At 36.5% G+C, this 13,418-nt stretch overlaps 1 protein-coding gene across 3 annotated transcripts in view; it reads left to right on the forward strand.

Moving 5' to 3' along the window:
* Positions 1-13,418, forward strand: part of DENND1B (DENN domain containing 1B) — a 152,095-nt gene that overhangs the window by 105,158 nt on the left and 33,519 nt on the right. For all 3 annotated transcript variants that reach the window (XM_083867250.1, XM_083867251.1, XM_083867252.1), the window contains 2 exons: positions 4,947-5,072; positions 12,973-13,074. In XM_083867250.1, the coding sequence (XP_083723376.1) occupies positions 4,947-5,072; positions 12,973-13,074 (228 nt within the window). The remainder of the gene's footprint in view (positions 1-4,946; positions 5,073-12,972; positions 13,075-13,418) is intronic.

Here is a 13,418-nt window from a genome sequence, read left to right on the forward strand (position 1 = left end):
GCAGTTCCGCTACTCCTAAGGTATTTAAAATTGGAAGAATAAATCAGGGCTGGATTTTCAGGAATCCTTTGTTTTCTTGGAAGGGGGAAAGCTTTGCTCTTCTGACAAGAAAGCTTGTTTTTAAATTTCATCATTTCACTGTGAATTTGTCTATTATTTTTTAATTAAAAAAAAAAAAAAAAAAAAAAAAAAAAAAGGTAAGGACCTACTTCTCTGGGAGTAAATTTCCTAGTACAATAGTACTGAGATCTCCACTTTAATAATATAAGGAATTAGAAGAACATTCATGACCACAGACTGAAATTTATAAATTTTGGGCCTGACCCTGCAGTACCTGCTTGCATTTAACTCTGACATAAAGACTTCTCATTTGCTCAGAGGTGAACACTTTCCCAAACAGCTTGCAGAATTGACAGCATCATTTTTAGCAACCAAGTTTTAATGACTTGAAATCATAGACTGAGCAGAACTTTCGTAAACATGATCTTCAGAAAACAATAGATTTTGTAGTCTTTTAGCTTCTTCTGTGGTTGTTAAATATTGTCAACTGCGAAAGCTACAGAGCTGTTGGAAGATGTGTAGTGTTTGTACGGCCTGGTACATACACACTGTGATTTAGTACAGAATCTAAACTGGAGTTTAGAGCTTTAGTTTTGAGATACCTAAAGTCAGAGGATTTTAACACCATAAATTTGGCATATGAACATCACTGTTCTAAAAGTAGCATTTGAGAAGTAGGCTGTAATTCATTGGATACTTTCTGCGGTGGTAACTGGGAGTGCAAATTATTTCTTGAAATATGATGATTAATGGTATTATAAAGAAATTAAGGTCAATGTATAACTGCAATAAAAAGATTTTTTGCAAAATATAAATAGCAAAATTTGTAATTTTTTTCCATCAGAAAGTAGCCAAAAGTATTACTAATATATTTTAGAAACTCAGAGCAGTCAGCAGTGTTTGAGGCAACTGTTTATTGTGAACAGGTTCTTGGAGCTGAGATTCTGTTGAACTTTGATCTAGTTTTAACAGCTAGAATATGAGATTGAAAAGTACAACTAGTTTTGAAAACATTTGCATTTAAGTAGTTGCTTTTGTCTAAATGTCTAAAAATGTGATTAAATGCTGGAGGTCTCCCTGAGATGCCTAAATCCTCTGTGCGTAGATAATAATTAAATACATAGAAGCCTTTACTAGAAATAGTGATTTAAATATCAGACTCTAGTTTGTTTTGAGGTTTTTGTTTTGCTCCTTTTCTCTGATCTTCTCTTACTTTCTTGTTTTTGAGAGTGAGCTTCTACTTACTTTTATAGTGGTATCATCTGATGGAGAACAGCAAAAAATGGTTTAAAATATAACAAATGTTGCTAATACCAAAGAAATATCTGGATATATTTTTTCTAATTATAATCTGATAGTCACTTGAAACTCCAGTGTGTGGTTCTATATTTCTCAGACAACAAACATACAAAACATAATTCTTCCATACATGCTTTTGAGTTTTTGCAGGAACAAAGACTTTGATTAATAGCTATGTGATCTTATTAACTTATTTTTTAATTTGAGGTGATTCTTCTATTCACATGGATATTGAAGAGATGCTGGTCATGTTTTCTGTCTATCAAATATTTAGATTTTAGGAGTCCTAGAAAGGACATATGGTAGCAGTTTAAATAAATGATACTTTTTGTTTCAATGACCAACACAGTATGTTTCTACATTTTAGATACACTTAATTATGTACCAGTCTCATCTGTATCTTTGAAAAACTATTTTATTGATTTAAACCTTCCTGAAGATCTGGTTGCTCTTCATGGGCACTGTTTAGCAGTCCAGTGAAGTCACCTTCCTATGAGAAGCTGTTGCTAGGAGAAGATAAAAACAGTTTGCTTCTAGTGTAAATTAATAATACCAATTCTGCAGCGGATCACTGGTGTCTTTCAGAAATGAATGTTAACAGCATTCTAACCCCTGCAGTTTGTTGCTTGCAGTTCTTTATTTTTAAACTTTGTAAAAGGCTATTTCTGCAAAAGAGATACAAAGAAGAAAGGTTTTGCATTCTTAATTATAGTTAGGTAGATGGATTAAAATATATATGAGGAAGAGATTTTGATACCGATGCTTGCTATTTTTTGGGCTTGGTGACAGAATCGTGGAACTTTAAAATAATTTAAAGTGCTATTAATGGTGTCACCCAAAAGGGTCTCACAGTTCCTTGGTTTGAGGCACATGGATCTAAGCAATCACAATTCTGCTGTGTACCAGGTCCTTTCTTCCAAGGAGTTCAGTGCACCCTGTCTCTTACCTGTGCCTACTATCCTGGCTGTAATAATTACATTATCACTCTGTCACTCTGTGATTCAAATGTGGAACTGGGAGAATTTGACATCAGCCTACCCAAGTGTGGCTGGGCCCTGAGTAACACTGACCTCTGCTTGTGTATTCACTGGCCTCATCTGGGAGGAAGCCAGGACAGGCCCCAAGAACACTTGAGGTGTGCTGCAGCCAGGGTCCTGCTGGGGACAGTAGGCACAGCCGGGCTGTGGCTCACGCACAGCCCTGCTCACATCATCCCTGCAGGCTTCTTCTTAAGAGCACCCTGCTCCTGCCTCCTCTGCCCAATAATCTGAATGGAGCTCTTCTTGCCTTTAAGCATTGCCCCCTGAGAGAAGCAGGAGTTAGAGGAGCTTTCTTTGAACTTCAGCATTGCCTTTCTGAGGCTCAAACTCCCTCCAGGACAGCACACAGAAATGTCCAGAGCACCTGCCTCCAAACTGCCAGCCCATTGGAGGTTCTTAATATTGCTGAGCTAGTGACACGCCACTAGGGCAACAGAGCAGGAAATTTTTTTGGTTTATATTGTTCTTTTTAACATATTTTTTTGCCTAAAGCATCCTGTTAATCAAATTTACAATAGGGTGCTTAGAGTCTGCCAGAACTAAGAAAATTAGAAAAAACCTTTTACATTCATGTTCCCCATTTGGTCATGTAATCCCTCTGCTCTGCATTATCTTTACCCCCACTATTCTCTTAACCTTTCCTATCATCTGCCATAATTTCCCCAAAATCATAAGGAATAATTTAGAAGAATGTAGATTTAAAAGAATATGGAGACTTTTCTACCTTTTCCCTCCCTTACATTTAGAAGATGCTTTGACTGTCTTGACAGAGACCAAATTTTAAAGTCGACAATTCTTGTTGACTTCACATTACTGTTTTTATTTTAGTCAAACGGCACTACTGTCTATGGGCAGATCTTCTTGTATGCATTTATTTTCCCCACAATGAAATCTTATTTTTTACAACTATAAAATAATCATACGATACAGAACAAAAGAACAACATCAAAACACAAAACCAAGACATGCATTTATTTTTTCAACCTTGAACTTCTTAGCCAGTTTTTGTACTCAGACTTGTATTTTTTTTTCCTTTTGAGGTGTAAGGCAAGAACATAAATGAGCCTTGGTGTGTGCTTTCCATGGGCTAAATGAATCAGGCTCTAAACTTTTATCTAGATCTGTGGAGCTTGGATATAAATTGAAAAGATCACAGCTATGGGGAAAAGACCTATACTGTAAAGGCCTTTCTGCATAGATTATGAACATCATAACTCAATAATTTTTTTTCCCAAACTATAGTTATAATTGGACCCAATGGGGGTCTCTTTCTTTGATCAGATCACAGTAACTGTGACTTTACACTGGAAAATGTCACTACTGTGAAGGTTTATCACCTGTAGAGCTGGTCTTTTCTCTGATGCCATGTTCGGTTCTCATTAGCATTATTCAAAGTTTAGTTGTTAATTAGGTTGACACTTCAATTACAATCATCGTCTACAAGAGCAGTCAGGACTGCTTGCATAAAGAAACAAAAAGATACTCATTTTTGCATGTATTTCCAAAAGAATGAAAGCTGTTTTGGTGATAAATTTTTATTTATAATATTCCATTTAAATAATAACTTGGAATGTTACTTCATTTAAGGACTTAAATAAGGCTCTGTTGGGTATGTTACAAAGGGATGTAGAAATGTGTATTCTACATAAACAGAGTAGACTTATTTTCCAGGTGTCCCTCATAATGGAAATGAGGGGAGTATAGACTATATCTGGGTATAATTCCACATATCTTGTAATAATTCCAGAATTATATGATTTTCCTCTCCAAAATATGTCCAAGTAACAGTTATTTAAATTAAAATTTCCCCCCTTTTTTATTTTTCTCTAATTCTGTCTAACCAGTGGTTGTTATTTGCCAAGTAAAAAAAGACAAACCTCCTTAAAAAAGTCAACCACTATAATCAGAATGGTCTTTCTTTCTTTCTTTTTTTTCCTTCTATCCTGCAGGCACTTCTTAATTACTGTCTTAGTTTTCTTCCCTTTCATATGCTTTATCTTCAAGGACAATTCTGGAGGCAGTGTAATACTGAATTTACAAAAACTTTTCTCAACTATTTGATTGTGGTAGCAGGTACTCCCATTGTGCATGAGAAATGATGTAAGATAGGAATTTGACCTAAGAGATACTCCTTGGCACTAAATAGTAAGTGACCATTAGGAGTCCTTAAAAATAAACCCTCATAGCTTAAATAAAACATTTCCAACTATCTACATTTGAGCAAACAAATACATGTTATGCTGGGAAAAAAAAATCTGCAATGAAGTGTATTTTACTGTAAAATAATTAAGCTTATTTATGTCAAGAGGCCTTGGGAAAAAAAAGAGAGCATAAACCAATCTGCATTAGCACTCTACCATCATCCCCTGCCTTCATTTCAATTAACAGACCAGCAGGTGCTCCTTGCAGTTAAAAAGATAAGCTATCAAGGAGGAGGGTGAATTTTTGTCTGACTTATAGACACTATGGTTTGCCTGCTGATTGGGTTCATACCTCGCTGTACCAATTTCTGAGGTGTTAATTTAACTGTTCCACTCTGTCACGCAGGTCTCGGCCTTGAAAAATAAACTGAAAAAGCAGTCGACAGCTACGGGTGACGGAGTGGCCAAGGCCTTCCTTCGGGCACAGGCAGCGCTCTTTGGTTCCTACAGGGATGCACTGAGATACAAACCAGTAAGATGGCTTCCCTATTGCTCTTTTTCCTGAGTTTGTAACAGCATGTTTTAAATCTTACTCTGTGCTAAGGAGTTGGAAGATACCACCATCTCTTGACAGTGAATTGTCCTGAAAAATACTGATCCAAAGTCAGCTGTTTTCTTATTTGTATCAGTTTTATTCTTTGTTTAGTATAAAATTGATTTTATTACTGAAGCTGCTCACACAGAGGTCACCTGGTTTAATGTAGTGAAGAACTGAAGGCACTGTGCATTTCAGACTCCATCATTTTTCCAGAGGTTTTGCTTTGTTGGAGGGCAGAAGCTTCTTTCCCAGCAGAAGTCACTTACGAGTCAAGCATGCATCTCTCCCATTATACGCTTAGGTTGATTACACTTGGAAGACAGGAGAAATGAAAACCCATTTCATCTCATCAGAATCTGTATTTTTCACATTTTGCTGAAATTCAGTTGATTAATGTTTTATGGGATTTTGTAGTTTCTAAATAATGACAGTGGCAGATATTGAGCTGGTTGGAGATAAAGTAATTTATCAGAAAAATCTTAAAGATTAATTTCTTCCATTAGTCCAGATTATTTTTCTTGCAAACTACTGCTAGTAGTTGGTTTGATCAAATGTACAGAGATGACATTGGATGAATTGAATTCCGAGGATACGATGTTTGGTTGTCTGATGGATTCGGATCAGTTCAGATTTGATAGGAGAAAATCATCCTCACTCGAGGAGTCAGGTTAGTAAAGCTGGTAGGTGTGTGGAACATGGGTGGATATTTGTCTGGGGGTGAGAAGAGCTTTCTAAGGAGCTATGGTATTCCTTGATGGAAATTGATAGGATAGTTAGTATTTCCAGATGAGGGCTTTACTGGAGGGAACTTTAAAATACAGTTTGGTGCTTGGGTTTTTCTTCTCCCCTAGTGATTCTCTTCCAGGTAGTATTTTGTGCTGTGAGCATTTTGCACACCAGCTGGCTGTGCCACTGAGAGCCACTGTTAGGAGAGGGAGGGTGACCCATGCAGACATGAAGGCATGTACAGATTCAGTTCACATGTTTGTGTTTCGCAGTTCTCTTACAATATGGACATCCCATTTCCATTCCATGTTGGAAGGCCTGCACCTGTTTTAGAAATTGCTGGATTTTAGCACACTGCTTGTTTCAATAAAACAAACCACTTCAACAAAACAGATAGTTGTCCTTTACTCCATAGTGCCATCGCCTGAATCTAATTCACTCCTTACTCTAAAGGTGAGTTCATGCCAACTCATGGCAGCTTGCAGTAAGAGCTGTTAAGTCAAAAAGTGTCTTTTGGACACTTAGGATATGTACAAACAGAAGGATGTCAGTCTGCATGATGTCCTGAGCTCTGTTGTGACCAGAAATAAGCTTCTGTCAGTCCTTTGTTTTGGTAACTGTGGAACTGAGTGTGCAAGTTCTTTAGCATCCTGGTTAGCATCTCTTTTGAAATGAGCTCTCCTTTTAACTGATTCCCATTTTATTTCAGTTTAGCTGTTGGCATAGCTGAGATCTCTACATTTGCACTGTATTGGAAACAGTGCACTATGCATCATTTCAATTGGCAAACATTTGTCAAAATGACCTTTGAAGTCTTTCTTTCTGCATTATTTGCTTTCGCAGATTTATCTTTTTTTGGCTCCACTGATTGCATATAAGAGAAGATATTTATGAAACCATTGTGGCTTGATTATTTTTTTTAAAGACACATTATTTCAGAATATTTTAGCAGGCAGAAGTCTGCTGGCAAATACTAACATATCTTGGATTGATATCAAGTTGTCCAAAGACAAAGCATATTTAAAAATAAGTGAAACCCCCATGTAACTGTTATTTTGAGATGTGTTCACATAATCTTAACTAATTCAGTATTTCACAGAATTTTTGTTGTGAAAAAAATTGAATTTGCTCTGGATTAGTAGAAATTAGGGGATTTTCACATGATTATGCATCTCATTCTTCATTTACCTTTTTGTTTGTGAATTGGAAAGCTAAAAAAAATTAAATCACATTTGGCTGTATTAGGAATATCTGAATATTCCTAATACAGCCAACTATATGTCAAGAGTCTCAAAGCTTGATAACTGCTATGGCAAGGAAAATACTTCCCTTTGTTTTGGAGTTTATAGTGCCGGGTCTAATAAGGTAATTTAAACCACAGCTACGGACTTGATTTACGTTTTTTCAGGAACTCAAGTAGTATTTGTGTGGAAAATTTGTAGTAAAACTTAAATAAAAATATTTTCCATATAGATTTGAAATACTTCTGGTATAATAAACTTATATTTTCAAAATCAAGAACTGAAGTGTTTCGTCGTACCATCCTGAGGATCACAGACCTCCTGATGAAAAATGAAATAATGTATTTGGACAGTTACCAATTGCTTGAAAGTTGAAAAACATGTCTAAGTGAACTATTCTCCTTGCAACAGTGTGGCCTGTATGATTTCAACTTGAAACATGAAACAACTGTCATTAATATTCACTTTGAGTAAAGAACAGCTTTAATAGTGTCTGTACTGATCCAACACTTCTCTCCACTCCAAACGCTGTTCATCACACTGAACACTCATTCTGTGCAACTGTTTGTTTGCAGCACAGGACAGATTCTCCCCACTATAGCAATATGTCTTGGACAAACGTCTAGCAATTATTGAAAAAAATGATTGGTGAAAGGCAAAATGGGAATCTTCAGAGGTCTTGCAGAGAGTTCGTGGGCCTCCAAAGGACCATATGGAAAATCTGACTACTCCAATACAGACAGGAAATATGACATGTAATAGAGAAAGTTTGTAATATTTTTTGCGCATATTAAATGATAATGAAACACTTAATCCAGTAAATGAAAAAAAGAAATAGCTGGTTTTTTTCTGATTTAATCATTACTAAATTAATCTGTCAAACTAAAGGAGCTGTTAAGAGTACTTTTTAATATGCTACACTTTACATTAGCAAATATTGTATAGTAGGAGTGGATCTGTAGAGCAAAGCAGCCCAGATAGTGCTAAGGACCTGACATGCACACAGGATGCATTTCTGCCTTCAGTGTGGTTCTGATTCTAGTCTGATGCTGAATGCTGAATACCCGTGACTAGCTGGAGCTCTGCTTTAGTTTAATCCAGAAGGAGTCTACCTCACACAGGGTGTGTGGGGATGATTAAAAAAATTGCATGAGTGTCATTTGATAAATGACCAAATAATAATCCAGAAAAAAGTATCATCAGTAGAATAGTGAATTATAATGGTTTTGTATATGGTCTCTTCATATAGAGGACTGCAATCCATTGTTTAATTTAGGTGCTCACAACTTGGCCTTGAACCTTGTGTTGCTCCTAATTTCTTTGGGTGGTCCAGCATTTGGGGATTTCTCCTGATGGTAATGCATGTTCTGTTGTTTCAGAATTGAAGGCATAGGTGGGACATAGACACAAATATGGCAGTTGTGAAGTTTGTGTTTGTGTCATTTTGTTATCAGGGTATGTGTGATGTGTTTTTCCCAATGATTTTACTTTACACGTTCTTCCTGCATGTACACGGGCAGGTGAAGGCAAAGACTAGTACATGTTTTTCATAAATCATATACATTATGGCCAGTTAATAAAATAATATGTGACTTAGGGAAGTATTAATAAAGCAGTCCGTGTCTGGAGAGGGAGTGGTAGATAAGAGAATGAAGAAGGAGTTGAAAAATACTGAATCTAAAAATATATATCGTGATAGAGATTAAATTCCCCTTTTTTGGGAATAAAGTCCTTCAAGCTCTGGATGTTAGAAATAAACCCGGAATATCTTTGTTTCAAGTTGTGATTGTAACATCACTCATCAGAAATGAAGAGCAAAGGCTGCTGGCTTGCTCTGGAATGCTCAGCAGTAGGAGTTCAGGGGGGCCGGGATAACCTTCTTGGTGAAGATGGCACAACCTGTCAGATCTCTCTTTAATCGAATGGTAACTGGATACTTTGGGCCAGTATTGACAAGCAGTGACATCAGCTGTCCCACAGGTTTTGTATTCAATGTACAACAAATCAGAATAACACAATAAAACAAATAAAATTTATATTGGAAAGAAAAGGAGATTCAGAATACATCTGAATTGTTTGAGGATGTAATAGATAATAAATTATTGTAATTCAGTTTCAAAATGACAGGTATCTCTTGAAATGGGCATTGACTTGTTTACCTTTCCCTCAAGAATTAGGTATAAAAAGTACAGCAGTGTACAGAAACAGTAATGAAATGGCAGAACATAGATGGTGTTTAGGTCCAGAACCACCATGTGTAATACCTGTTATGACTATTTATTTGCGTTTGTATTTATTTGTTTTATTTGTGTCAAGGACTGTTACTGGTCCTTTTTTGAATATAGATACTGTGTTAATAGGAGTTGGGTTTAGGTATAATCTGACTGTAAGAAGTATCAATATATCTGAGTCTTTTTGGATTTTTTGGCAGATTGCAAGAAATTTACACATTTTAGAAAAATTTGTTTGTAAATGGCGCCTTCCTGAGAAGAAACATAGCACATGCTCAGTTACCCTTGGCCTTTATCTCTGAATATCATAACAGAGATTTTAAAAAAGATGAATTCTAATATCAAAATGAAATTATATTAATTGTTGCAGTAGAACTAATAGTTGGTATGAGTCATGCTAGAGTGAGACAATATTTTCTGCAATAAAAAAAAGAATTTTTACTTCTTGTTCAAATTAAATATCACTAGATTTAGAAGGCACAAACATATCTTCTAATGTAAAGGTTTTCATTCCTTTTAAAATGATCACACTGGTTTAGCTCAGTTTTCATGTTCCATTGAGAACTGTATAAATAGCTTGGTTAAAACGTGAATGTAGCTTAGAGTAAGAAATTCCTGCTGTGTGTGGCAAGCTCTGAAAGGGGAAGAAAATTCTATAGCAACTGTTGTTAGAAGGATGGATATCATGTTTGGGCACAGATTGTTTGGTGTGAGTATTAGCTGTCTACTTTTCAGTACAGAGTCCCCACTGGGTTTGGATCGAACTTGTTTTGAAAGTACATTGTAGATCAATACAACAGGGGCCAGTTGATGGTTGAGCAGTTAAATATCAGTGCAGCATTCCTCCAAAACTCAGTTTCTAAAGGTAGTCAGCTGTATTTGCAGAAGCAGGAATGTTACAAGCTTTATGTATGAAAACACTGAGAGCTAGTTTTGTTTATAGTGGTTCAATAATTTACTTGTTAATAGCACTTCAAAAGGCTTCGTGTTTGCAGTAATAATCTTGAATATTTGTAAAAGTTTTATTTGGAAAACAATTTTGTTGGTGAGAACCTTGAACAAGTAAAAGAGCTAGGAGTTAATTGTATTATTTAATGCAATTTCATTAAAGTTACTACACATACCCTGAGAAAGCTTCCATGTGGAATTTCTGCAGGTTTCATCAGATTTTCTCATTTTCATGTGCTGAGCAGGTAGGAGCTTTAAACCTACTCAAATTTTTAAATCAGCAGGTTGAAATAACGTGGATGACCTTTGGATGTGAACTCCTTATAGAATTAAATGAATTTTCAGCAAAGAAATAGCTTTGGTTATTCTGTGTCTGAGCTCTGCTGATAAGGGAACAGATGCACCAGTGCATGCATTCTTACTAGGTATCTGAAACATCCAGTGACTAAAGGAAAGTATTTGGGAAAATATTACAGCCATGCACTAAAAGTGAGTGTTGAACTATTATTTCCTGGTGTTCTCTTAGAAGGTTTCACCACGAGAAGTGCCGTCAGGAAAACTGGCTGGCTGCTGTCTCCTCCCTGGCTGGTGTGAAAGGGCAGAGCAAGCATGCCTGTTTTGTCTCCTCTAGGGAGGTAACCTCTCCTTTTTGGTCTGTCTCAAGAGAATTAGGAGACTGGCACAGGGAAGAATAGCTTAGTTTTTATTTTATTAAATAGTTTAGTTTGAAAATATTTTCTCTCTGTATTCCTAAATTTAATGTTTCCTAGTATGCAATGAGCCATCATCTAGTCAGAGCTGCACTCCTACAAAGCCTCTGTATTTCCAGAAGTGCCTTCTCTGTGTAACAACAACAAAAAACAAACAAATAAATAAATTGTGTGTGTGTGTGCGTGTGTGTGTGTACATATATAAGTATCTATAGGGAGTTCTTTTAATTTGCTGCCTTGAAATTTTTTGGAAGAGCAACAGAACTGAGAAGAGAGTCTGCCCTCAGGAGCACTATGTCTTATTACCACCATGTCTCACTGGAGACTGTTCCATTTGTTTTGATGCACTTTGATTTGCTAAGTAGCTTGGGGTCATCTTCTTAAGACAAGAGTCTTTAGGAGCTCAGGAATAGCTAATGCAAAGTGGGTCAGGAAGGCAGTGCTATTTAAAGTACCACAAACATTTCAGGCTGTTTGGCAGATTCAGCATGTCCTGCATGTGTATCGTGTTCACCAGTTATTTTGGGGTGAATAGGGGGAATAGCTTGGATCCTTCTGGAGGTTTAATGGGCACAGTGCTGTGTATTGTACTGAGCTGGGTTTGTGTCTCAGAGCACTCCAGCTACTCTGGGACAGGGCAAGGATTGTGCAGATGTAAGGCATCTAGTTTTTCCAGTGAGAGAACTTTTCTAAAATCAGAGCTTCCATAAAGAAAGGATGCAAGACTTGTTGAACTTAAATACTTTGCTGAGTTGGAAAGAAAAGACTTGGAAAGAGGGAAGTTTTTGATAGTATAAGAATAGATTTTAAAATTAAATCCTAGTGGTTTTACTGCAACATTCTGTTAGGTCGCACTTGAACCGTTTAAAAACAAAGTGTAAGGTGTAAAGAACAGTTGAAAAAGAATTACAGCTGCTCCAGCAACTCTGCTAAGTCTCCTGGAGAAAGTGCTTGGTGACACTCTGGAAACACCTCCCTGCAGTCAGCTGGAATGATGGGCAAATGCAGAAGTGCCACATGCCATTGGAGTTAACCAGGGCTAGGACCTCAAAGCTGGGGTGATCATGGCCATTAATAAATTTGTCTTTAAAGTAGCTGGAGCTGCTGTGGATCTTTAAAGTAGCAGCTGCCTTTGATCTTTCTTCTTTTGGTGGCTGAGGTATCTGTTATTCTGTTGTGGGACTGCACTGGAGATGTAGCTTTTGGGTAGTAAAATTTCAAATAGTAGATTTGGGTGGGGCATTTTGTGGCATTCCAAGTTTTGTGTCTTTGAGACCTTTGGTAGCTGTTGCTTACCAAATCATATTGGTTTTGTGAACTTGAGTGAGAGGCCTTTCAGCTTTATGATGAAATCTGATTCTGTACCTTGAATACCACACAAAATTCATAATGTTTCTATTGCTTGTCCAGTAATGCTAAACAGCTTCAAGTATTTATCAAGAAGTATGGACAAGAGTAACAAAATTGGAGAAATGCTCCTCAGTGGTCTGTGCACACTGTGCACAGACAGCAAATTTTAAATGAAATTAGGGAATAACAGGAGGAATTAATCTGATAATTTATAAATACTTTCAGTAACATCTTTCTTTCAATCAGTGTTGTTTTCAGTAACAGTTTTTTTCAACAAGCTCTGACTTTTCAATGAATACTTGTTTATCTTTTTTCATCATCCAAGGGTTCTGGCATCTATAGGCTGTGCACTTTGCCCATGTGGGAAAATATATTTTACTGCATTAAGTGTTAACATTCAAATCTTTTTCATAACTATGTTTCAGTTTGTAGCCTTTGTTTTGTGTAAAAATAAAATAGATGTATGTTTTAATAAGCTCCTGTTAAATCAGTAATATATTTATCAATCTTCTCATGTCTTTGTAGAATAAATATAAAATTAATTTGGTACAGACACATTTTTTTTGAGTGAATTATGATATATATATATATGCTCACCATCCTAACAACTTCTGTTTCAATTTTTTAGGGAGAGCCTATAACTTTCTGTGAGAACAGTTTTGTGAAGCATCGTTCCAGTACAACTAAGCAGTTCCTAGAAACAGCTGTTAATCTTCAACTGTTTAAACAGGTATGAGGGGGTAAATGATCCATATTTAATGATTTTCTGTTACAACATATCTATATTTAAATACATTTTCCTTTCTATCAGTCTACAAAAGTCTGGGATGAAATCTAAATACAAGTACTTTGGGTACAGTCATCCCAGATTTGTTGTTTTTTTATATCTACAGTTATAGTTGAAAGGAGTGGTGGTGAAACTGAGCAAAAAAATAACCCCAGGGTGCAGAGCCAGTGCAGCATCTCTTCAGAGCCAGTCAGCAACCCAACTACACAAGAAAAATCAGGGATCTCCCAGCTTGATGGTTGAACTTCGTTTTCAGCTGTCTTGGCTCACACCCAAAGAGCCTAAAC

This window comes from Zosterops lateralis (genome assembly GCF_965231275.1).
Source record: "Zosterops lateralis genome assembly, chromosome: 9".
Lineage (NCBI taxonomy): Eukaryota > Metazoa > Chordata > Aves > Passeriformes > Zosteropidae > Zosterops > Zosterops lateralis.